Source organism: Chelon labrosus (genome assembly GCF_963514085.1).
Source record: "Chelon labrosus genome assembly, chromosome: 14".
Taxonomy (NCBI): Eukaryota; Metazoa; Chordata; class Actinopteri; order Mugiliformes; family Mugilidae; genus Chelon; species Chelon labrosus.
In genome coordinates this window covers 15,009,178-15,034,319 of record NC_140347.1, presented here as the reverse complement: position 1 = coordinate 15,034,319, position 25,142 = coordinate 15,009,178, and the positions used below count along the sequence as shown (strand labels likewise).

The 25,142-nt window shown below is 42.6% G+C and overlaps 2 protein-coding genes across 8 annotated transcripts; one reads left to right on the top strand and one right to left on the bottom strand.

The window, feature by feature from the left end:
* Positions 1 to 1,861: 1,861 nt before the first annotated feature.
* pum2 (pumilio RNA-binding family member 2) lies at positions 1,862 to 20,906 on the bottom strand. 7 transcript variants are annotated; one of them, XM_084560148.1, is made up of 23 exons: positions 20,727 to 20,905; positions 18,867 to 19,230; positions 17,230 to 17,298; positions 15,587 to 15,692; positions 14,650 to 14,837; positions 14,382 to 14,554; positions 13,899 to 14,193; positions 13,711 to 13,804; positions 13,467 to 13,574; positions 13,220 to 13,362; positions 12,753 to 12,873; positions 12,498 to 12,638; positions 11,811 to 12,116; positions 11,490 to 11,717; positions 10,034 to 10,331; positions 9,796 to 9,925; positions 9,567 to 9,701; positions 9,289 to 9,426; positions 8,655 to 8,780; positions 8,289 to 8,360; positions 7,237 to 7,358; positions 5,387 to 5,579; positions 1,862 to 4,483 (listed from the first exon to the last, which is right to left on the bottom strand). In XM_084560148.1, exons 2-23 carry the CDS (start codon positions 19,215 to 19,217, stop codon positions 4,352 to 4,354), a joined length of 3,669 nt encoding a protein of 1,222 aa, XP_084416274.1. In that variant the 5' UTR covers positions 19,218 to 19,230; positions 20,727 to 20,905; the 3' UTR covers positions 1,862 to 4,351. The 7 variants fall into 7 exon arrangements, with proteins under 7 accessions (XP_084416274.1, XP_084416277.1, XP_084416276.1 ...); XM_084560151.1 differs by having other exon boundaries at positions 9,573 to 9,701; XM_084560150.1 differs by having other exon boundaries at positions 11,811 to 12,113.
* A 356-nt stretch (positions 20,907 to 21,262) lies between these two features.
* LOC311499287 (rho-related GTP-binding protein RhoB) lies at positions 21,263 to 24,438 on the top strand. The gene has a single exon (XM_084560217.1). The coding sequence runs from the start codon at positions 21,599 to 21,601 to the stop codon at positions 22,184 to 22,186; it is 588 nt and encodes a 195-aa protein (XP_084416343.1). The 5' UTR covers positions 21,263 to 21,598; the 3' UTR covers positions 22,187 to 24,438.
* Positions 24,439 to 25,142: the final 704 nt, after the last annotated feature.

The following is a 25,142-nucleotide window of genomic DNA, read 5'->3' as shown; positions in this document are numbered from 1 at the left end:
ATAAAATATGCAAACACCGTGGACTCTGGTTGGAGACCAGGTAGGCTAATTAATAGTGTTTAATCACTGGCCTCCTTCGGTCAGCACAGTGGTACCCAACGTGGAGCTCGGGACCCCTGAGAGGAGACGGAAGATGGTTGCCTTTACCAAGGAAAAAGATTTTCAGTTTAAAAGAATTAATTTGTTTATACGTTAACACTAACAGGTCATATGCTAATTTGTACGTTTTTGCCTATACTATTTTTTATTTTATTTTACTTATTTTTATTTTGTTTTATTTTATTTTATATTTCTTTTATCCGTGGTTCTTGAGAGTGTTTTTTATGTGCAACTAAGCTACTGTGACCAAGCGATTTCCCTTGTGGTCTAAGTCTAAGTCTAAGTTGTTCTTTGAGAGATGATTTTAGGTTTTTAAAAAATAGTTTAAGACGAAAAACAAACAAAACAAACAAACAAACAAAAGACATTAGTCTGTATAAATGTTCACAAAAAAGGGTATGGGAACCACTGACTTCAGAAGAAACTCTTTTTTTATTATTTCAGATTATTCACACTAATGTATAAGTGTTAAAACTGTCTGTTTTAACGTGACACATACACCAATCAGCCACAACATTAAAACCACTCACAGGAGAAGTGAATATCATTGACCATCTCGTGACAGTTCAGTGTTCTGCTGGAAAACCGTTTGGACCTGGCATTCGTGTGGATGCCGTTTCTTGTCGCCACATGTTTGCTAATGTGTGTATGCACCTTTTAGTTGACGTGTCCTGAGGGTTTTTAAGTTTCCACACCGCCGTGTAATTAGCGTTTTGGGCCGTTGCTGATTAAGTTTGCTCATGTTGTGATGTCATAGTCATGTTTGTACCTGAGTAAAGCACAGAGACGGTTTCCTCCTATAGATGATTGTGAAAGCAGCCTTGTAATGTCAGACTTTGCTCAGATGTCATTCATTCATTACATACACTGATGAGCCACAACATTATGACCACTGACAAGAGCAGTGACCAACATTGACCATCTTGTGATAATACAATGTTCTTTTGGGAAACTTTTGGACCTGGTATTCATTCGTGTGGATGTTACTTAGACCTAGACCTAAGCACCCACCCCCACCCCATAGCAATGACACTCCCCAGCAGGGTGCAGCCTGACACAGCAACTCAAACAAACAACTCAAGAACAGCACAAGGTGTTGACCTGGCCTCCAAATTCACTAGACCCCAAACTGATCAAGTATCTGTGGGATGATCCACAGAGACCCCTCCCCTCAACCCATAGGACCCAACGTTTTTATACACATTATTCAAGTTATTTGATCTATATACATGCATAATATTTACTAAGATACGTTTTGTGTCAGGTATAATAATCCAAAAAGTAAATGCTTGTTAAATAATTGCAGTCAAATAACAAGTATGACATTTCCTATAAAAAACTACTCATCCCCTTTTATTGAAAAGCAATAAAAAGGGTGGAGGTCCAGCTAATCAGTTATATCATCAAGACACTTTTTGCAGTTTGGGAATAGAAATAAAAACACACATTAAGAAACTGAGGGAACATGGTACTTGTGTAAACTTGCAATAACTGCATAAATGTACACTTTGCACCAAGAGTCTTACTTAATACTTTGAAAAAGCTTACTTTACATTAAATGTCATAATCAGATTTCTTAAAAACTAACCTCAAGTACCATGTTTAGAGCATTTCTAGCACCACCCAGTGATTGTTTGCTCTTCACTGTTCCTACTCCCCAAGAGGACGAACCTCTACGGTAATTTCAGACATGTGCCGACGTCTTAAAAACCAATTCAACTCGAACCAAACGCGAGGAAAAACCACAACAATACTGGTCAAATGTTAGAAGAACAGTTTAATTATACAGTCACAATTCTGCTTCCAAAAATGAGTTTGTTTTCTTCATCTAACATCTGGAAATGTACATAAGGCCACCTGAAAATGTACATGACTTTGACAGTGTGACAAAACTCATATGTTCATATTTATATAATTGACAATATTTTACATTGCTTTTGCTTACAAGGTAGTAGCTGTTCCAAAATACAGCACTTCTTCTGTACAAAAATAATTCTTGTCATATCCTGTGAAGTTTCCATGGTAGCAGAGAGGACTAAATGCAGCCTCAGTTTTAGTCGAGTGTTTTTTTTTTTTTCCTTTTTAAACTGTCACACATCAGAAAGACTATCAACATTGGATGTTACAGCTTCAGTACAAATAGAGGCTGGCCTTTCCCATAACAGATTAAAAACAAAAACCATGCCAGATTGTGAAGCCATAAATGTTTTTTTTTTTTTCCTTTAAAATAACACTTGATCAAATAAAACTGTATACATTATATTCAAGGGGAAAGGAGTGATGAATATACACACATCTAAATGCACAATTTTGCCTTTTTCTCCCCAAAAAAGTGTAAAAGACATCCCATTTACAGCATAAACGTTTACAAATGTACAACTGTACAGACGAAATAAAAGCATCACTACAAATTTAGAGCAAGGCCTGTCAAACACCACGACTAGACAAATTTTTTTTTTTCCTCATTTAAACTAATAATCTTACACTTAATAACTGCACATATACTACATGTATTCTACAATTCATATGAATCAAAGAAGCCATCACTACGAGCATTACAGGTGAATCGAATAGCTTTCCGATGGCCCCACCAGCCTCCACCAATGCACTTGCATACCCAACCAAAATAGAAAAAAATATATATATTTAAAAAAAACAAAAACAGAACCATTAAAAAGGTTCTTTCAACATCCCTTTCTTTAACTTATCCCACTACTTCTAGTTCATTTCACCTCAGATGTACAAAGCTGGGATCAACTCCACAACAACTTTACTTATTATTATTATTTTTTTTTTTGGACTGCTCGGACCTTCAGGCGGTGGGGGTTCCATCGTCGCTGCAAGCCCCCCTACCCAAAAGCAACAATTTACTCATACACAAAGATGCTATACACCGCTAAACTACTTCTACGCAAGAGATGATTATTCCGTACATAAAGATACCGTTTTCTAGGGCAGTGTTCATCTCAAACTACAAGACAGATAAGATGTTACACAAAATGTGATAAAGAAAAAACTCATTCCAAGGATTAAAACCTGTCACAGCATGCCAACGCATAGCCCGCTCCCACCCCGCTATCCCCACGAATAAGAAGGAAAAAAAAAAAAAAAAGCCCCCCGCAATGGTCGCTTCACGTCAAGATTAAACCAGGTAACGCGCCCGCTGTACAACCAAACCACATGCTCTGCTTCTGTAAGTAAATAGTAGGGATTTATTTTTCCTCTCTCGCTCTCTTTCGCATAAAAGCCGAAGTGATGACCTGGATGAGGGAAAGTAAGACGGCTCGAATGGATGCAGCAGTTCGGATTTGCAAATAATAGTACCGAAACGTCAGGCCGACTGCGAGCTGCTGGGGTGAACGCAGGCTCCCGTCAAGTCTGGAAAAGGAGGCAAAATAAGCCACCACTGGAAAAAAACAAAAAACACTACCCTAGACGTAAGCACCTATCCCCAACGCCAAGCTAGCAAACCGGTCTCAAAGACCTCTGGGTGACTGTGGCACGTAGTACTCGCCTATGGACGGAGGGGGTTGCCATCCGTCCGTACTATGCGGCGCTATTTGAAAACTAATCCATCCGGCAGCTTTGGCATGGGCAAACACTTGCACTGTGCACGGGATAATGTACAAATATAATATTCAACTGCCTGGACTTAATTAGGACAGCTGACGTAATAAGTCTGGTTACAAAAAAAACAAATGGAATTGTGTTTTAAAAGGTTTCACTCAGTTTAGCCTTATAAAGTCACTTGCTGGTGTTAAATTGTAAGAATTGTAAATTTCAGCAAATGTGTAATAATTTGTTTTCTACAGAGAATTTACAAGGTAAAAAAAGTAAATGTACAAGGTAATATGAAAACCGGTCAAATACATCAATTACATCATTAACAATGGGCTTGTGCTTTACCCAGGAAAAAGCAAAAAAAAACTAAAAGAAAACAAAAAAAACAAAACTAAACAAAACCAGCCTGCTGACTGTGCGTCCCCTGGGGGACCACGCTGGGGACCTGCACCAGGGGTGGCAGAGTGGCAGGGGTCAGTTGTCACAGCGTTCTTAGGTGAAGTTGACTTGTCTTTTCTTTTATTTAGTTTTTTGGTAATTCCCCCAAAAATGGGATGACAGAGTGTGTCAAAGGCTAACCCCTATGGCTAAGGAGCATCTCTCACAGAACGGGTGGGGGTGGTGGTGGTTGTGGTGGTGGTGGAGGGGGGGTTGTGTGTTTCTCCAGGGGGACTCGGGGATGTCGACCAGACTACATGAGGCCATTCGTGGGGCCGCCGATGGGACCCAGTTCAGAGCCGCTCTTCATGTAGTACTTCTCCAGCTTGGCCAGAATGTGCTTCCCGTAAGTGTACTTACGCAGAGTGGCAATGTGGGGCCGGATCTGAGGGAGAGGAGAAGACGCGGGTCAGTAACATGAAAGGTTACTCTGGTTTAATCTGACAACAAGCTGATTAACCTTATTGCAATATGGTTTGTGGTTTTAATGCCCGTCGAAAGATTGTCCTCTGATAATAAACAACCTGCACACTGCATGATCATACCTCTTCTCTGGAATTTGGTCGTATATAAAGACTTTTATGTGCTACATTAGTATCCCATTAACGATTTAAATAACAGGCCGATCGGAACAAATATGCTTCAAGCAGCTCCATTCAGAGGGTAAATGAATAAATACATTCTTTCTGCACGTTTGCCCCAAACGGGGTAGACGCCAGGTGACCTGATGGGTTTCTGGGAGCGCCACGAACGCAGCAGCAGCAGCAACAACAAAACAACGAGCTGTTCAAACAAGCGTTTGTAAAGATGAATGGAGCTGGAATCAATGTGGGCAGCGACTTTGAATTCATTCACTTTAGGAAGATGACCAAGACGAACAAAGAGCACTCTCAGTCTTTCAGCCAATACTACTTCTGCTGCTGCTGCTGCGTTTCCAGCAGAAGTTGGAATCTTTAACGAGACTCGTTTTAGTCGAGTAGAAAAACATATATAAAACCCAGACGCCTCAGTGTAAGGGTGGGTCAAAATACACTCTTATTACGCTTTGTTCTAGATGCACTCCTGTGTTATCAGATCATAAAACCTGTACAGCTCCACCCACCTCTTATCCAGGAAGAGATCATTCATGCATGAATAAGAATGTGCAGGAACTTGGTACATATAACTTGAGTGCAACATTTTCTGACGTTCGCGTATTTTTTTATTTATTTATTTATTTATTTTTACAGATTCTGCAAGCTCGACTGCGTGCACGCTGAGAACCTGCACCCTCGTCCGTTCAGCTCACCTTGTGCATGATGATTTTACGCTGAGCCGGTTCCGCCATGTCAATCATTCTTTGGACAACATAGTTGGCGTACTGGTCCTTCATCATGGTGTACAGGGCGCTGTGGGGGCCGTCCTTCTGGCAGCACACCTCGTCTATCAGCAGAGCCCTCTCTGCACGTGAGGAGTGGATCACGCACTTCTCCACAACGTTGCTGGAGATTAAAAAACAAACAACAGAAGTACCATTACTCACAAATTCACAAAGAGACGGCCAGTCACATTAGTCATCCAGCATGTTTGTCGATATATCAGAATGTGGTTCTTTTTTTTTTTGCATACTCCATTTGTTGCTCAACATGGGTTGCGTCACGGTGAGCAACTGGTCAGAGCGTCTATCTCTCACTACATTTGTGGTTGGGAGCATGTTGAGCAAATACGCGTTTTGTTTTTCCTTTTCGAACGGTTCAGGGCAAGAGGCAACATGACGGCACGACTTAAGGCCTTACGACCGATTGCACCAAGCAAAACAGAACGTCCTGTAATGATCGCATCAATGCATGTGTCTAACCACAATTAACATGTTGACTGTGGGCGACATGCACACTGCATGTTTAAACAACAACAACAAAAAAAGCTCTTTTCACACAGAACTTATAATGTTATGTCACAATGATTCATAACAATGGTTTCCTGCTGGTTATCTTGAGCTGGTTCCTATAATGTGCCTGTGGTTCCTCTCGTGTTATTGTGGTCAGCTCGCAGTATGACACAGTAATGCTGCCGCTGCAGTATTTAAGTTTCGGATTGAATACTTATGTGTTTAAATCCTTTGTACCTGAGAAAAACACTACTATAGAGTTTTTTGAACAACACAGTTGGGATACTAATCCATAGTTTCTCAACCAGGGGCCCGCAGACCCCTAGTGGTCCATGGTGTAATTGCAAGGGGTCCGTGAAAATAAAATATCTTTTAAAAAAAGATCCTATGACATTTATAGAAATAGCATTTTATTCAGATGTGACTGAGACACAACTGAAAGCTCATATTTGCCTTAAAGATTGAATAAATGCCATAATGCAATTTAAAATGCAGTTTCTGCTGTTTCTTTCTATCAAATTGCACCGCCACCCCCAAGATCGGGTGGGGGTTCCTCAGGGTCGATCGAAAATGTGCAGGGGGTCCAGGACGCAAAAAAGGTTGAGAACCACTGTACTAATCGACCAATAAAAGGTTAGAAATCAGTTTGGGAACATGCCAAATCAACTGTCTGGTCATTTTATTAATAAACTTAATTTTTGATTGCCATTTTCTACACAGAACTGGATGTGCATTATTGACATGCAACAGAGACTCAGGCTTGAAATCTGCTTGGAAGGAGAGTCTGGGGATAGAGACAAAAGAGATTCAAAAGTCTGTACAAGACGTGGTCTTTTATAGTTCAAGGTACCATATCACCTGCACTGGTCAGCACAGAGGCTCAGGAAAATGTTTCCAGATATATAGACATCGTTTAATTTTTTCCTGGAGCTGTAGAAAAAGGTGTATTTCTGGCGCTACCAAGGTGCACGGAGGAGGAAAATAAAATGGAAAAGAAACTGTAGAAAGGTCAAGACTTTATCAGACCGATGTGAAATACTGAAAGCCAAGAGGCAAAACGCATCAGTCTAATAAAGTTGTTCCATTTACTACAAGTGCTGCTGGAGTCTTGACCTTTCTACAATTTGTTCTGCAGCTGTCAAAAGATCTCAGATTATTGGAAAACTACTTTTCTGACTTCGGAGTGTGTGCAGCAAGCTACTCAAGTTTGCATCATATAGCCATTCTCCTTCCATGGAACGGTTTACAGAAGGTCATAAAACACGGCTTACCTTGCAAATTTATGCTGGCTCAGGACGAGGACCTTGCCGCGAACCTCCGCCACTATCTTGCTCTTATCTTCGGGTCGGCCGTGCTCCAGAACATGCTGAATGACGTAGTTACCGTACTGATCCTGCAGGGGGCAGCGGAGATGTGAGCGCAAAGGTAAAGCCGTAAGGACGGCAACAACAGAAAATAAATAAATAAATAAATAAAAATCACAGAGACACCCTTTAAACGTGATTGACACTCATGCACTACTTTGCACCGCTGGTCTCGACTGGTGTGAGATAATCATGCATCTCTACAATGATAGGCTGACGAGTGAGTGACACCCCCATTTGTAGTACTTGCGAATACCCTTACGCCATCACTGCGGAAGGTCAGACAAGACGGATGCTGCTGGTTTGGGGTGTCGCTGACCAGGCAACACAACCAGTAGCATCTTTGCCCCTTCAGAAATGGGTGATAGACATTCATGGGCGTAATTTTAGTGTGACGAGATGGAGACGAGAACTCACCTGGCCAAGCAACAAATAACACCACTCTCAATTGTCAATCTTGTTAAGGGAGTGATTTGTTGGGCAGGTAATGTGATCTCCCACTTTTAATTTCTCAGCATTTGCCTTCAAATCCATTTCCCGTCAATCTGTTTTAACAAGAACCTGCATTACGCTGCTCTTGGAATTTAAGGTGATTCAAGCATTAATTGTTAACACTTTTATTGGTAGAGTTTTATTATTTTTTTTCTTTAAATCAAACTATTACACATTTACTTGAAATGAAGAGGGAAAACGGAAAAACAGATTGATCAGAAAATGCTGTGGCGGCAAAAGAGGGATCATGAGATAAGTCGGTAAGCATGTGCCTTGTGAATCCTCTGTGGCATAAAGCAAGAGAAGGGGGAAGAGAAGGAAGAGGCGGCTCAGTGGGTTAGGAAAGGGCCTGTAGAAGAGTTGGGCAACTAAATGTTAAATCAGAGTCTGTACAGAAGAAAAGATAAGAAGGGGAAAGAGGAAGGGAGGACGGGGACATCCGCGAGAGAGAGGCAAATTGCTCTGACCTTGAACAGTGCATCACGGGACACTGTATAATATGTTTTGGGTGTCATCTCCAATGATACGCCTTGATATTTCTAGATGGAATAAGTGAGGGGGCAGGGTGGATGTTTAAATAATCACATACGTCAGATGCAATGACTGCTAACAAGTACAAATACATTCATTCTTTCACTTTTACACTTAGCAGACCACGGCTACACAGGAACAATGACAAGCTAAGTATAATGAAAATGTTCAAACACGAAAGGAGACATGCAAACACACGAGACACGTCAACAGCAAATGTAGAAGTCGCTTATGTGGTTCTTTTAAAATAAAATAAATAAATAAATAAATAAATGGGATGGACGGGAGGCAGATGTGCTCACCTGGCCCAGCTGTTCAGAGTGCTGATGCAGCTCCTCCAGGATGGGCAGAGTCTGCTCCTGGGTGCAGTGCTCCAAAATCCTTTGGATAACTCTGCAGCCGTAAGGGTGAGTGGAGAGCACGAACACCTGCAACAAAAAATATACGTAAAGAGGTAAAAGTTGAATCAGATCAATACAAGCGGTAACTAGAATTATAGTGCTGCCCTCAAGTGGATAATAAAAGAATCTAAAGCTGCATCTCAGCTCATTGTTTTATCCTTAGACTGATCCTTAGTCCTTTGAGCGTTTTTATTCCATTAAAAAGATTAAAGACCTAACGAACAAACCTTCTACAACTGCATAAAAAAATGAAGAATATCAAGAACAAAACAAACAGAGTTAAATACACGATTTGATATATTCATTTGGCATTTAATAGAAATGTCTGTGTTTATGTACATGCTTTTTTCCCCCAGTTAGATTCTTTCATTATTTCTTCATATTGCAATGCGAAGCAAATAAGAGACATGCGAAATGAGCACAGTGAATCTGCGGCGCTCGGAAAAGAAAACTAAACTGGTGCGACTGGTTTATAACCGACGAGAAGACAAAACAATAACCGCCACGGAGCTTGCTCTCATAACAATAAACCCACCTGTCCCTGGAAGGCATCAATAATGAACTGCAGGGCCTGCGGCTGGACGCATTCAATGCACTTCTGCACCACATGGTTTCCATTCTGGTCCTTCACACACTTCAACACGTGGCCATCCAGCTCACGGACAATGTCGCTCTAAAATTAGGAGGTTTGGTGGGGAATGGAGGCAAAACTGTCACGCCGACTGAATGTAAACTGTATTAATGTTTAATACTCAAAATAAATGCAAAAAAAATTAAATAAAAATGTTAAAAAGGAAGTGAAATCTCACTTACAATTACCTGCTGGTCTGAGGAAATGGACTCCAAAGCTTTCTGAATGACCCTGCAACCATACATCTGCAAAGCCAGGGGGAGGACGTGCCCGCGAATGCGTGTTGCCAAAGCCAGCTTCTGGTCTGCACTTCCAAACTGCAGGAAAGAAATTATTTTGATTATATGCTTCAGAAAATAGAGCCCCCTGTTGTGGTTCTTATTGTGTGATTACTGAGAAGACGGTGCCAACCTCAAAGAACTTCTGGATGACATAGTTCCCAAATACATCAGTCATCAGCTGGTATGCTGCTTGCAGAATCTCTCCAAACACCATCTGCCTCTCAGCAGGAGTGGCCCTCTCTAGCTTCTGTTGTATAAATCTAGGGGGACAAGATTAGAACAAAGAGTTTAGAGACAGAATAGACTTTAGCATTTGAGCAAAGCTGAAATCTCTGCAGCACTTCAAGCCTTAAAAGCAGATCATTCACCTGGATCCATGCTGGTCTTGAGAAAACTCCACCATGTGTCCTGGCAAGTCGCGGAGCTGGAGGTTCGGGAAGCGGTTGTTTCTGAAGTCTTCCAGTAGACGGCTGCGTCCGGATGGCATGACATCAGAGCGGCTGTAGCGGGGCCGAGACGGAGGGAACAGCTGGCTCGTGGAGTTGAACAGGCTGGACGTGCCGCCGGCGCTTCGGTATTTGGCCTCCGCTCCGGGAGCAGCAGAGATGTAACGCCCGCTGCCGTTTGTCAGGCCACCTAGGTTTACACAATAAGAAGGGGGGGACACTGTAACAAAAAAACAGTTTTGTTTTTGGGACTGCATAGTTAGTGACCCCTGAAACTGACAAAGTAATGTTAGACACCGATTATACATGTGAGACACGCTACAAGCGCCACTTCAGTCCCCCCTTTACACTGAAAGTTAAAATATACGTTTCTAAAACAGTTCAATGTCAGTGATGGGGAAAAACCCACAGTTCTTTTGTGTAATAACAAATACACTGATCAGGCATAACATTATGACCACCTTCCTAATATTGTGTAGGTCTCCCTTGTGCCTCAAAAACAGTTGTGACTCATCAGAGAATGGACATGGGCCTTCTGAGGGTGTCCAGTGGCGTCTGGTAACAGAATGTTGTTAGTGGGGTCCTCTGTGGATCATCCCACAGATACTTGATCAGTTTGGGATCTAGTGAACACCTTGTGCTGTTCTTCATGTTTTTTTGAGTTGCTCCTAAGGTGTTTTTGTGTGTGTGTCTGTGTCAGGCTGCATCCTGCTGGGAATGGCTGCTGCCATCAAGGAGTGTCATTGCTATGGGGTGGGGGTGTCTGGTCTGGTCTAGGTGGGTGGTACATGTCTAACACGAATGCCAGGTCTAACAATTTCCCAGCAGAACACTGAATTGTCATAAGATGGTCAATGTTATTTGCTTTTCTAATCAGTGGTCATAATGCTGTGGCTGATCAGTGTATGTGACAAATGAATTACATATGAACATAGTCTGACATTACAAGGCTGCTTACACAATCATGTAGTGGAGGAAAGCGTCTCTGTGCTTTACACAAGTACAAACATGACTATGACATCACAACATGAGCAAACTTAATCAATCACGGCCCAGAGCGCTGCTTACACAATAGTGTGGCAACTTAAAAACCCTCAGGACATGTCAACTAAGAAGGGGCATACACACAGTGGCAAACATGTGGCAAGAAGAAACCGTTCTTGTTGTAGCAATAATAGGTTAAAAATCATTTGGCAATGCAAAGTGGGTGTGTAATCTCAGCTTTGAGGCGATGACCAATTGGAGCAACTGATACAGCTGACTGACACTTGACTTTAATAAGCATTTACTGTAAAGAAACAGCTTAGGTTTGTTGGAGCGTCAGCAGCAAATAGAGAGTGGTGATGGCAACATGAGATAGCTCTGTCCTTAAGCTTACCTAGGTGAAGGCTGGAAGAGGATCCATGAGAGGAGGGCAGAGAAGGTGGAGGAGTGAGTGGGGAGTGACCTGGTGTGAGCCCGATGGGGCTGGGTGAAGAGGAGTAACCCAGGCTGTTGTAAAACGGCTGGCCGATGGGAGTTAAACTGCTGCCACCTCGTTTGTAGAGGTCGGAACTTGCCAAGAGGGAGTCCCTGCGAGACACGCTACTACTGGTAGAGCTGGACACTGTAAAGATAATAATAATGGAGAAGCAGTTTGAGAAAACAGGTTGCATTTAATAGGTGGGAGAATAGTTAGAAAGTAGTTTTAGCGACTGACCAGAAGAGCCAAAGCCTCCGAGAGCAGAGCCCAGGCCGACGCCCAGAGAGCCGCCGGTGCTGCTGAAGCCCAGGGAGGAGCTCGGGGGCGGCGGGGCGGCAGAGGTGTGTGAGAACAGGGAGCTGCTCTGAGAGGTGTTGGGGACAGATCCAGAGCCGTAGAATGAGCTGGAGGGGAGGCCGCTGCTCTGCGGGGGAGCCTGCTGCTGCTGCTGCTGCTGCTGAGGCTGAGGCATGGAGCGGTACAGTCCGTTGGCCGGAGGACCTGACATGTTGTTGCCAGAGCCAGATGCAGACACAGCAGCTGCTGATTGAGAGGAGGAGGAGGGGTGTGAGGGGTGAAAGGTGAGATCACGTGATCACAAGGAACTTAGTGGTACTAACTAAAGTGCATGTTTGGCATTTAAATTAGTATTTCTGGTCAGTTTCTAGTCACAGAAGTATGGGATACAATATTTTTCCAACATGTTTTCTGTTATCGCAAGTTGTAAATTTGTGGATTTATCTTTTTTTTTTTTTTAATAAGTAGGTCTAACTCTAGGAATGACTCTGCTCTCACGCCAATAATCTACTCAGGCTTTGACAGTAATAAATCTAATTGCTCAACTGTTCTACTGATTACATATCTGAGTCCGTAGGACCTAATTCCAACATATTCATCTGTAAATGCAAATGGGTTGGGTCCTACCAGCTTGTGCGGCCGCAGGGTTGATAAGAAGGGGGGTCTGGACTAGACGAACAGGGCCGCCCAGACCGGTTCGGGCACCGGGACCCATCACCAGGGCTCCAGTCTGGTCATAGTAGGCTGCAGGGGCCAAAACCTGATAACCTGGAACACAAAACATGGATTATTGTTTTTTGAAAGTTGTAATAACACACATCCAAATATCAATTAGTGAACATAAATGCATTAATTTGTGAATGTCTTAACCAGGTCACCAACCTGACATTCCTGCGTATGCCAATGCAGGATTTGCAGCGGCTGCTGCAGCTAAAGATTCCTGCTGACTCTGTTGTCCTTGTCCAGGTGTAAGAGGTCGCTGGTTGTTTCCTTGGCGCATCACCTGGAGGAATACAGTCAGAACAAAACTGCAATGAAACCTATCGAGCATACTACGCAAGCAGTGCCCTTTTCAATTTGGGTTTTGTAACTTTAAGCAGAGCCGAGCTAAAGTGCCAAATCTGTTAAAACTGGTCAGATTTGACAGTTGCCTGGCAACATAAACAACCAACCTCACAACCGTAACCATGTTTTGATGAAACGTTGCTCTGATGGTTGCAGAAAAGTATGGGATACAATATTTTTCCAACCAAGTTCATCCATTTTTAACTCACAAATAGAAAGAAAAAAAAAAAGTCTAAAGGAATAACTCCTCCGTGAATATGCAATAAAATATGAATAATTCCTACCTGTTGGCCTGGTCCTGGTCCCTGATTGGATGCTTGCTGATTAGCCGAGTGATTGGCATTAGATGCAGCCTGTTGCTGGAAAAGATTGGCAGGGTACACTCCCCACGGGACACCGTAGTACTGTGGGGGAACAACTGTGGGGCCTAAAGAGTAAATATTCATGTTATACACGTATTCGACGCATCGGCTCATCTTTCGACAGATCAGAAATCGGTACAGGGACATTACGTATGTGTTGTATAATCACCTGCAAGCGTGGCTGCTGCTGCCAGCCCAGCGGCAGTGTAGGGATCAGTTCCAGGAGGGCCAGCATTAATGATGTAAGGGTTTGGCACAAATGCAGGAGCAAGTCCAGCTGGGGAATAAGGAGAAGTAATTCAATTCATATTTCCATATTTAATCTCATTCGAAAGTCTTAAGCGGTCTTTAGCTGGTGACGTCTCAAAGTTTTTCCTAATTATATTACACCAAGGAGAAACCGGTCGTCATACCGAGATGCTGCTGCTGAGCGGCAGCCAGGGCGTATTGTTGTTGCTGAGCTGCAGTGAGCTGTTGAACAGTGAGGGCATTAGATCGCTGGAACAACTGGGGGGGGAAAAAAAGAAAATGAAAGATCACAATCTGTTTAGCAAACCCACAGTTAGATCCTTTAATTAATATGCTTTACGTTTCAACAGACCTGCTGCTGAGAGCTGTAGTCAAACAGTCCTACTGGAGTCCCTGAGGAGTCCACCTGAATCTGGTTCCCAGCGTAGTCGAACTGTAAGGACTCCACACCGGCTTGCTGCTCCATGCCACCCATGTTCTGGGCTTCCTGGTTCTGGAAGTCCTCGGTTGGGACCTTGTTTTGGGCGGGGTTCTGTTGCTGGAGGGCATGGGGGTGGTGCTGTCCCATCATCTCCAACCCCGTCTGGCTGGGACCCATCCTCTCCACCGCCTCGGTGGGGGAAGCTTGACGGCTTCCGGGAGTTGGACTGGAAAAGCAAACAAGGTTTCGCATCAGCACTAACGTCATATTTCTAAAAAGTATCCTGACAGTTTACGAGCTTTCACGTTTATCTCAACCAACTTTTGGACGTTTTTATTAGGTTTCGGTTTCAGTGCTTTGAGTTGCATCATCCTCAGTAACATCTAGAGTAACAAAGCATACAAGAAGACCTACTTGAAGTCTTTGCAGTCTCTGTCCATGCCATTTAGAAGACCTCTTCCGTTGGCTTTAGCGGGATCATTCTCCTCTCCCACTTTCATCTCTGGGCTCTTGTCCTCCTCAAAGGGCGACACCTTCTCTTGGGCATCGCTCTTCTCTCTCCCATCTTGGTCGGCATCTCCTCCACCCTGCAAAGATTACATCACCATCAAACTTAATACAGTTAAAACAAGCAAGACAAACGCCACCTTTGGCGTCGAGAGAGAGAGAGGGGCTGACTTACATATCCACCGTTCCTGTAGCGGCCGTCCATCTTGTCGCCGGGAGAGGAGCTCAGGACGTACTCAACCATGCTCACACCCAGGCCTCCGCCTTCCGAGCGAGGTGAAAGCACGGAATTGGCGTCGCCGTTCCCGTGGAAACCGGGGCCCGGTCGCCGCTGCACCATGATCGGCTGGGACACTGAATGATCTGAATGAGACGCAAGCGACGTCAGCTTCGCGTGGTCCGTACGGTACAACTTACAGCTCAGACATATTTTAAGTTCCACATGGTGGCTATTAGGACTGGGTTCTGACTGAACCCCTTAAAAAAATATATTGTTTTCATCTAGGCTTTAAGTCATTCTGCAATAGTTTCACTTTTAGGGTTACTGTCCTGCAACATCACCCAACTTTTACTGTACTTCAGCTGGTGAACAGTCACCCTGACATTATCCTGGCTTCATTTTTTGATGATGGCAAGCTGTACAGATCCGGACGGAGCAAAAGAGTCAAAAATCATGATTCTCCTTCCGCCACACATTTGGAACGACGTTTTCCTATACATACTCAGCCCGTTGTGCACATGTATAGTGCTGCATGTTCTTAAACTATTGGGCCTTTGTCACACATTGCCATAAATTCACATGTGGTAGACTAATGAAAAGTGTATGGGTGCAGGAAAAATGTTACGCACATTCCTTCACCGACCTACAATGAACATGACTGTCTGAGTAACGAATGAAAAAGAACACTGCAACGATTAAGTTGATTTATTAGTTTAACTAATACTTAATTTGAACTCTAAAGTGTATATATAAACCTTGAGAGAGGCATAAAGCTATTTAAAGTCACATAAACAACAACGTACAGTCAGATCTGATCATGTCTTCTTAACAAAAACTAAATCATGAGTATATACACAATATATTATAAAAGAAAGACATAGGAGCCACTCACGGGACGGTCCCCACGCATTGTCCCTCCACTCCTCCCCAAGAAGCATCCCCTTCCTTCCATCTTTGGCCAGCTCATCAGAATCCCAGAGCTTCTTAGCTGGCAAAAGCTACAAAAAACATCGACATACAGATTTATTTTATATTTGTTTTGACGTTGGCGCACAACAAACTGAAGCAGTATTCGAAATACAACCGGGGTGCGACCCTGTGTGTGTTTGTCTCAAACAGTTTGTCACACCATGTGATTCCATCAATTACTATCAGAACAGTCTCCTTTTGTCCGTGTAATCAGATGCTTGGAACAGAAATGTTTGAGCTCAGTTCATTTAGCATGTGCTTCCTTCGCAGCAAAAAGGGAATATTACTAAATGACATTCAGTGGATGATTAAGAAAGGTGATAAATACCATTTGGCAGATTGGTGTAGTTTTACTTTCAGAGTCACGCTTGTCTGGTAATGGACCCCTAAATGCACGATTAAACTACCAGCTATTATCACGACCACATGACTCAAAACACTTGAATTAAGTGTTTTTGTTTCATAAAACAGCTGCTGGAGTGTTTTTGTGGGATTTAATTTTAATAAGCTGATGAAATGCCATCAAACAGCTAATCATTACAAACTTCTCCACACAGCGGCGTCCCATAATGTGATGAATTCCGCCCAAAACTAATTTCTGACTGTGACTACGTTTGCTTCTTTACTGTCGCCGTGTTTTACAGGACGGGGAAGGATCATGACTAAACAAAGGAAGCACCTCAGAGGGTGTGACACAGACTTTTAGTTAAAGTTTGCTTAAGTGTGCTTTTTCCCCGTACGTGCAGCAAAAAAAAAAAAAAAAAAAAAAAGTTTCCACTAAAGGACACATTGCAAGGCAGTTATTAAACCTGCTGAACAAGTACAACATAACATTACTGAAATGTGATGTCGTGGACCACTCCCCCTACAGTCAAACAACTGCTCTCTCTACATCTTTAGTTGATATAGCGCACATGTTAATGTTGTAATGTTTGCGGCCAAAACCACAATATTAGACTCTGTCTATATAAAAGACATGGTAAATAAGATGAACTTTTATTTTAAGATGGTGTCTAGTAGACAGGATGAATGATTTAATGATGCCGCAGACTTGTTCGAGACAGTAATTGTCACAGCCTTGCATATTTTAGCAGCTTACAGAGTATTAAGCCTTTAATTAGTCTGGTTTTAATAGGGCTTCCAAACAAAAGTTTTTAGAAACAACTTTACAATACATGTTTGTATGTTTAATACTAGGATTTTTAATGCCTATCTAAATATCGATGTTTCCTCAGGAAAAAAATAAACAAGTCACCTTCTTCTACGCATATTTACATTTATAAGATTAACAGTGTGTATTGTATTGGCCGCAGCAAACAGAAAGAGGGGAAAAATGCTATCGTTATCAGCCCTTAAATTCCATATCTGTGTATCTGCATAGAGGTTTACACATCTTGAACTTGAGTAAACACCTGCTCTCTGCAAAAGGGCCCTGCACCAGCTCTGCAGAACACATTCGCTATAAATAAAATAGCAACCTAAAGGTGTGTGAAGACACTTTAAATTTGATTAAACACCAGACAAGAGTCCCAAATAGACAATGTTAGGACAAAAACAACCCCTTACCTCTCCCATCCCCCGAGACTCCAAAGCAAGAGCTTGAAATTGATAGTTCATTTCATCCACGACACGGACCTGAAGCAAAAAACAGAATAAGGTGTGAGAATAATTTTACTAACTTTAAGATTATTCACACAAAATCACTGAACTGTAACCAGATAAACACTGTTTTTTTTTTTTTTGTTTAATCATTTTTACCTTCAACATTTTATTTCAGTGAAATAAAAGAACCCTGGTATGAAAAACAGCCGAGTAGTCTTTCAAATAATTGCTCAGCCAAGAAAAAGATTGTTTATCTGCAACAGACATGTTCTTACATAAAGTCTCACAAATAACCAGTCATGACAGGGTGTGAATGAGTAATAACACTCCATCTCATTACAGCTGTTTTGTCATCACTAGCACCACCCTGTCAATACGTATATCGTTTTATAAATGGTGACAAAATTCTGGAAATGGAAGTAATGCAGTCATTTTCTGGACAGCGTCATCTGCAAAAACAGAGTCTCCCCAAGACACCTCACATCTTTCTTTTTTTTTTTTACAACGTTGGGCAATAACGCCATGCTTAATCAACTGTGTACACAGGGGCCTGTTGAACAAAGGTCTCAGACGTGCACTGGGAAACGGGATCGCAACGAACTGAAGATGGACCTTCGTACAGATTTGTGGACCCAAACAAGGAAATGTAAAACACACAATTTACACAAACCTCAAATAAGGGATTATAGTTGATGCCTTATAGGGAGAATTAAATTGGGTCGCATGAAACTGAATAACCTGAAATTGAAATAAAAAAGTACATTTTCCAATGGCTCAAGTTTTGGCACCGTTGTCCCACTGTTCAAATTCAATAAAGAGTTTGGGGCTTTTTCTGTGAGGAGTTTACATGCCTACGGGTAAAATGAGATCAAATCCAGGATGTTTAATCTCAGCAACAAATCAAGTTTGAGGCTTTATCAGATACCAAAACACTACGCAACAGATTGGAATACTGTCAGACGGGATGTTACAACTCTGGCTGGGTTAATCGTTGTGACAACGCAGTGTGGTGGCACCTCTGTTGTGCCAGTACAATGGCTGAAGCCCTCATCTCACTAGTTTGCCCACTATGAATAAAACGACGGCAGTATTTTAATGCAGCGCCACTGTTGTCTGAACACACCTTGTGACAACACTGGTGATCTATGCACCTCTCCCCTACTGTGCGCTGGGATAAACGACGCGGATGGACCCAGAATTCAAACTTAGTTTTACTACGGTCTGAGGAGAGACAGCACGTGTACACACCGCCTCATAAATTGGACTTGTAGATGGAAAAAAAGAAAAATAAATAAAGTTGGAAGTCATATGTCACAGAAACAAGTGAACTGGTGTTGGTGGTGACTAACAATACAATGCTACACAAGTTAAAAACCCACTGATGTCTTTTGATTTTCTTGTTTTCTGGAGTTTGCATCACCTGTTGAGTTATTTCCTTAATTGTTAATAACTGGTGTGTTTCCAAAAATGCACCAAAAGAAATTACAAAAGTTTACTCAGTTGTGTAATTTGGTGCAAAATACAGATGCCTGTCTATCTAACCATCATTAAACTGCTATTGTATCTCTACAATAGATGTTCTTCTAATAAGGGTCCTTTACCTGATCAACATGATTAGCATCTCCAGTCGGCCAGCGGTGCTTGCTGGGGGTGCAGCCCACAAGCTGCTCTCCCGGCTGCCTCTGAAAGAAGTATCCGACTGTGGCGTCGTCCTGAGACCTTCCACTCAGCGGAGGCTGTGGGGTACCTGGGGTGGCGTTAGCGCCCCTGTCCATGCCCTGTAAGTGCGTTCCCCCGGGAGCTTGCCCGGCGCCTCCAACTGAAGCCAGGGGCCCTCCGGCATGAACTCGGACACCCCCAGACTCGGGAGCACCATTTGCATGCAGCATCCCACCTCTTGTCTCCTGCCAGGCCACGTCATTCATACCTAGGATGCTGCATGGAACGCTCATTCCACGGTAAAGCCTAAAACAAACACGACACAGTTATTTAGTCGTTAAAATATACTCTATATTCATATAAATACATATTGTGTTGTTTTTACTTGAATATGCAATCTTATTAGAAAATACACCCCTTCTATATTGCTCTGCAAAATAATATTTAATTGACAGACTACAATAGCTGCATAAAAACAAATAAATTAATCTGTCCAAGTAGTAGGCTACACTGTTTTACATGACGTGTTAGGTAATTAACCGTGTAATTCACAACGTGTGATCACTGTGGTCTTTTAACTCAAATGTGAACCTTTAGACAAGCGAACTTTTGTAGTAGACCCCATGAAAGGGCTTCAACCCAAAAATACTACTAAATGGATAAGTGGTGCATTTAATTTTCTTCGCTGGGACATGACTAATTCCCGAGCTGTTAACGCCTTGCCACGGGCGTTTCAAAATACTCAAATACGGCTGAAAATGCTTCCTTAGCAGCCGGACACCGGCCCTCTTTGACAAGTCTGATTTAACGATTTGCTGATTTAAGATCGATCACGGCGAGAACAAAACAAAGACTGATAAGATGTAGCTTGCACGACAAACATTGCTAGGTAACGTTGTGCCTGGCTACATGCTAGCTGGCGATCAAGCTAACTATGCTACTACCATTATTGCGTTACTCAAAGAGAAAAATGGCTCCCCAAAATGCAACTGAACGTTAATCATCCCGACCACAATTAGAAACGTGTACGTCTTTGATACGCGTAACGACTTGCAATGTTACATCAAGCACAGACCCCCTTGGTGGGTATGACAAAACCGACGTGCAAGCGTTTAGCAACCCGACTAGCTAACTTAGCTAGCGCGCCCGCTGCTAACAAGCCAACTTGTCGGTTTCGCTGTATTTACGCAAAAAATGTTGACTGCATGTGCTCAAGGTGTAGCCGTTCGCGAATTTGCCGCGCGTTTGCGTGTTTTATTTTGCACCAACTCGTTTATTCGCACACGCGGATATCGAACATGATACATGCTAGCTACAAGGTACTTCACGGGGGGTTAGCATTCGCAGCCTCCTTAGCTACCATGCTAATGCTAACCGCAAAAGGGGCCTGTTCTGTTTGTTATTTCTCGGCTGCTGCGCTGAAACATCACGGTGTTACTCGCGAATTCGCTGTTTTATTTATTTATTTATTTATTTATTTTACAATAAATTGAAGCACTTCCGCGTTGGACAGAAACGAGCCGCTTTCTCAACTCTTTAAGTGTGCTTTGTGCAAGAAGCCAAAATCAACCATTACAGCTAGCGTGCGAGCTAGCAGGCGCTACTTTGGCCAAGTCGCTGCTGGCTGAGCTAAAACATCAGCCAAACACTCAGCGGCTAAACAACATGGCCCCCCTTCAAGTTCCAAACAGAGGGGCCTTAACCGCTAAACAAAAGGGGAAATACTCGCACCGAGGCGGCCGCCTTGAACGCGGCCGCCTCGCGGAGCTTTTCGCTGCGGGGAAATAAGAGGAGATACTCACGCCTTGTCGCGTCGAGAGAGGGTCTACGCTTGTTGCACGCCGTCAAGCCAATTCTAAATTGTTTTGTTTCCTTGGAGAGAGCGGTGATTTAGCAATGCCTGGTAGTCAATGCTAGGAGTTTGCCTACGCTAGTGCCCCCTCCCTGTAAATAGCGTGAACTACGTAGACGTAACAATGTCAATGTAAATTTCCCCCAACGTTCCTTGTTGCGCACAGCTGTTTGATGTTTTTATTTATTTATCAGCCACACGAGAGCTTGTAAATTACAAGTGTATTTCTTTAAAAAATAAATAAATAAATCCCACTCACATTGCTGCTGGGTAATGAATGAAATATGTCTTAGTTTGAATGAATGTTTATTGGATAAATAAATCCAAATATTACTGCTGAATCGGTGTGAAAAAGTAGAAATACCAAAAAAACAAATATGTCTTTAGATATATATATATATATATATATTAGCTGCTTAAAAAAAACAAAAAACGAATGGCCTAATATCATAGTGTAATACATCATCATGCAGTGTTTGGTTGCTTTTTTGCTGATCCTGGGTCGGGTGGATCCTCGTGGTCCATGACCCTCCTCTACATCAGGAAAACCGATGAGATCCAATCACCTCCCCGTTTACAAACTGTGATCTCACCTCCCTACTTCCGATTGGATTGCTATATTTAGGAAACCACCCTTCTCTTTATAAAGAGATCGCAGTGGTTACCGGCAAAGGTTTCTGGATTTGGGAGGTAGGATCGGCTTGCCGGACAAGTCTGTCCAGTGTCTTTTAGATTATAAAAAGGAAAGGGAGTTGAGAGACAGCAGCACATCTCGGTGTTTTTGGATGCTACACTTTGGGTGAGCGCTAGGGAAAGGCAGGAATGGCTGACATACGAAAGAAACTTGTGGTGGTGGGGGACGGCGCATGCGGGAAGACATGTCTACTGATTGTGTTCAGCAAAGACGAGTTCCCCGAGGTGTATGTCCCGACCGTGTTTGAGACATATGTCGCGGACATCGAAGTGGAAAACAAGCAAGTCCAGCTGGCTCTGTGGGACACCGCCGGGCAGGAGGACTACGACCGGCTGCGCCCACTCTCCTACCCGGACACCGATGTCATTCTGATGTGCTTTTCCGTGGACAGCCCGGACTCGCTGGAAAACATCCCGGAGAAGTGGGTCCCCGAAGTCAAACACTTCTGTCCGAATGTGCCCATCATACTGGTGGCCAACAAGAAGGATCTGCGCAACGACGAGAACGTGAAGAACGAGCTGTCTCGGCTGAAGCTGGAGCCAGTGAAAACAGAGGATGGCCGGGCCATGGCCATGCGCATTGGCGCATATGACTATTTGGAGTGCTCCGCTAAAACCAAGGAGGGGATCTGGGAAGTATTCGAAACTGCTACACGGGCAGCTTTACAAAAACGAACACCGCCGGGTGGTTGTCTGAAATGCTGCGTTTTGTTGTGAGCCTGCTCCGTCTGGAGGGCTGCGACGCGCAGACAGGACGTTTCCTGCCTTGGGGTCTGTGTCTGAACATGTGCGGGCTGCGACCATGGTTTGGACACTCCCTTCCTATTCAGATGCCCTCGGTTGAACTAAGACGGCCGACTGCGAACTGCTGAGCTGTTTTAGGACATTCATACGAATATCATCTGATATCTTGGTGTGTGGGTGAAATGCACTGGTTACAGCATGTTCTTTGTGGGTCACACGACCTCAGTCTGACTGGTAGAGGGGTAAAAAAGGACAAAGCGTAGAGCTGTGGGGGACTTTCTTTTTTATCTACTTCTCATGTGGACATGGCCTCTCCGAAAGGGCCTGCTTGCCAGCCAGCTCTTCAATTGCTCACTTTTTTGTGTGTGTGTGTGTGTGTGTGTTTTAAAGTGTTTGCTGAGGTCAAGGCCTTACTGCCAAGGTTATACGTTGTAATAAGCAAAGCAGAAAAATTGCACTCGTTATTTATGTCCACTTTGTATTATAACTGTACTAAGTGTGTGAAAATTGCACAGCGTCTGGACACTTCACGGAAAGTTTTGTAACATTATTAGTCAATGCCCACAGTGTTCTGTATGGCTTCTCGTGATGTTTTACTTTTGAAGAGAAAGAGAGAGAGAGAGAGAGAGAGAAGGCTTCGCTTAAGTTTACAGTTAATGAATCCGTTGTCTCAGGTTTACAAATTGGACCGACAGTATTAAACCCCCGATTTTGTAATGCAGCAGGGCAAATTTCATCCCAGGTTTAGGAGGCTGCACGTCCACCAGGGCTGAAAAGGGCTAACCATATTTTGAGGTGTAGGTTTGCAAGTTTTCAGGAAGACATTCTGCTACAGTTCAAATTAACATGTAGTACGTGTAGGCAGAGAGAGATTTTTAAGTTCGCAAAGCATGCTGTTAGTCCACATGTAATGCTCAGCTGAGGCCATATTTTCCAGTTTATGCCAAGACATTTGTCATCTGTAAATAGTGCAGCCAATAAAGACGATACTTTCAGGTCACCTTAACCAAAATCATTTAGAGTGCATACTGCTTACACACATCTAACTGTTTGAAAAGACTGATGAGCCTCTGCTGTCTCAAACACTTGGAAGACCGGCTTAACATTATCTGTACAGCTACAGCTTAATTTACAGTTATATGGGTTGTATTTCCAAGAGATTGGTTTAGCATGTGAAGGTTTTACTCAGTAAAGCGTATTTTCTCAGAGAGTGTCATGAAACTGCTGCTTATGAGCCTATAGCACACGCTTCTGTGGGATTAAGCCATCGAATGGCAATTCAACACTTCAGTGGAAGATTACCATGTTATATTATTATCAGCAGAGTCTTAGAATAATAATTCAAGTCTAGACAGGGGTTTACCTTTGATTGAAAATACTAAATGTGAAGTAGTAACAATCTCTGAAGCTGAAAATAAGCAGTCAAACTGAATTATTACTAATTTTGCATCTCTATGTCTTCCACAATGACGGTGAATGTAGCTCAGATTTATTCAGTAAATTTGGCGTAGGTGTATCTGGGTGTTCATACTTGCTCACGTTTGATCTGTGTCTGCACAGAAATGTTGTGTAACTGTCCTCTTGCACGAGGGTCGGAGCGTCTGTTCAAATGACAGCTATGAACATCACTTACAGAGATTGTTGCTACACTGGGGATCCAGGGTAAAACCCCGGTAGATTTACTGTCCGAGTTGTTATTTGATCAGTTTGGCCTCAAACGGGTCATTATTTTTTTTTGTTTTCCTGCAGTTCGATTTGCATCCATAGTACAGACGCATCTCAGTCTAAAAGACTTTATCTTTTATAAATTCAACCAGGGTTACGACGGTGTAAAAGTCACATTCCTCCCTGCCTTGTGTTGCTGGGCTTTTTGCTGACTTACAGGGCAGGAATGCATTGTGCTGGACTGGTTAATTTTCCCACACTGGCCCCCCTCATGTGCCTCCGATTTACCGTGTTGTTAGGTTATTATTCACTGGTCGGACAGGGCAGTTTTCATCCTCTTTATTTAATTCAATCACGGAGAAGGAAAATGCTGAATGTGCCAAATGTATCTGTTTGTAAGAGTAAATCTTGACAACACTAGTGCGATTACATAAGGCCTTCTATGGTGGAGTGGTACTTTGGAAACAGTGGACATTTTGTGAGGAAAAACAATACAGAATGTAAGGGAACAAGTGGTACTGTTTTGGGAAAAGTCAATAAAAAAAAATCAATGCTTGTCACCATCTCCACTTTTCCATTCTTTTGCCTCATTTTCCTCTCACTGAAGAGACGTCAATATTATTCTGTTTCAGGTAGGAATACTTTCATCTTACCAGAAAGAAACCATATCATTGTATAGACATGAAGTATATTTCAATTTTGTTGGTATATTTAGTGAAGTAAGTGCATTAGTGATTTTTTTTATGTGCTTTTAGTGGGATACATTTACGCTTAACTTGAATATACGCCTTATAATTAGGAGTGGAAGTACATTTCAAAGGTACGGAGTATTTAGATTTCCCAATACTACTCAATACTCCTTAGATGTTGTAGTTTTTATTCCAACGGTACATAAAGTAGTTAAGAACAGCTTCACCTAACAGTTCAAACATTAAAATAATGAGCTTAAATAAATAATTATACCCCAATAATATACAGTAAATTATCATAGAACTGAAACTAACACAAATATATGACACAATACTTTTTGCTGATGGTATTTCCATTATGATTTAAGACATATGCAGGACCTTTTCTCATGTGGGAGTAGTTCTACATTAGTATGAGTCATTCTTATTCCACCACTCTCTAGACACATGGTCAGAAGCTATCACTGGAAAAGTATAAGCCAGTTTTTCCAAAGTATATTTTAAGGCCTGCCCCTACTATTGTTCAAACCGACTCTGTATCTGCTCTAATTGTCATTGTTTTTTTTGATAAGAAA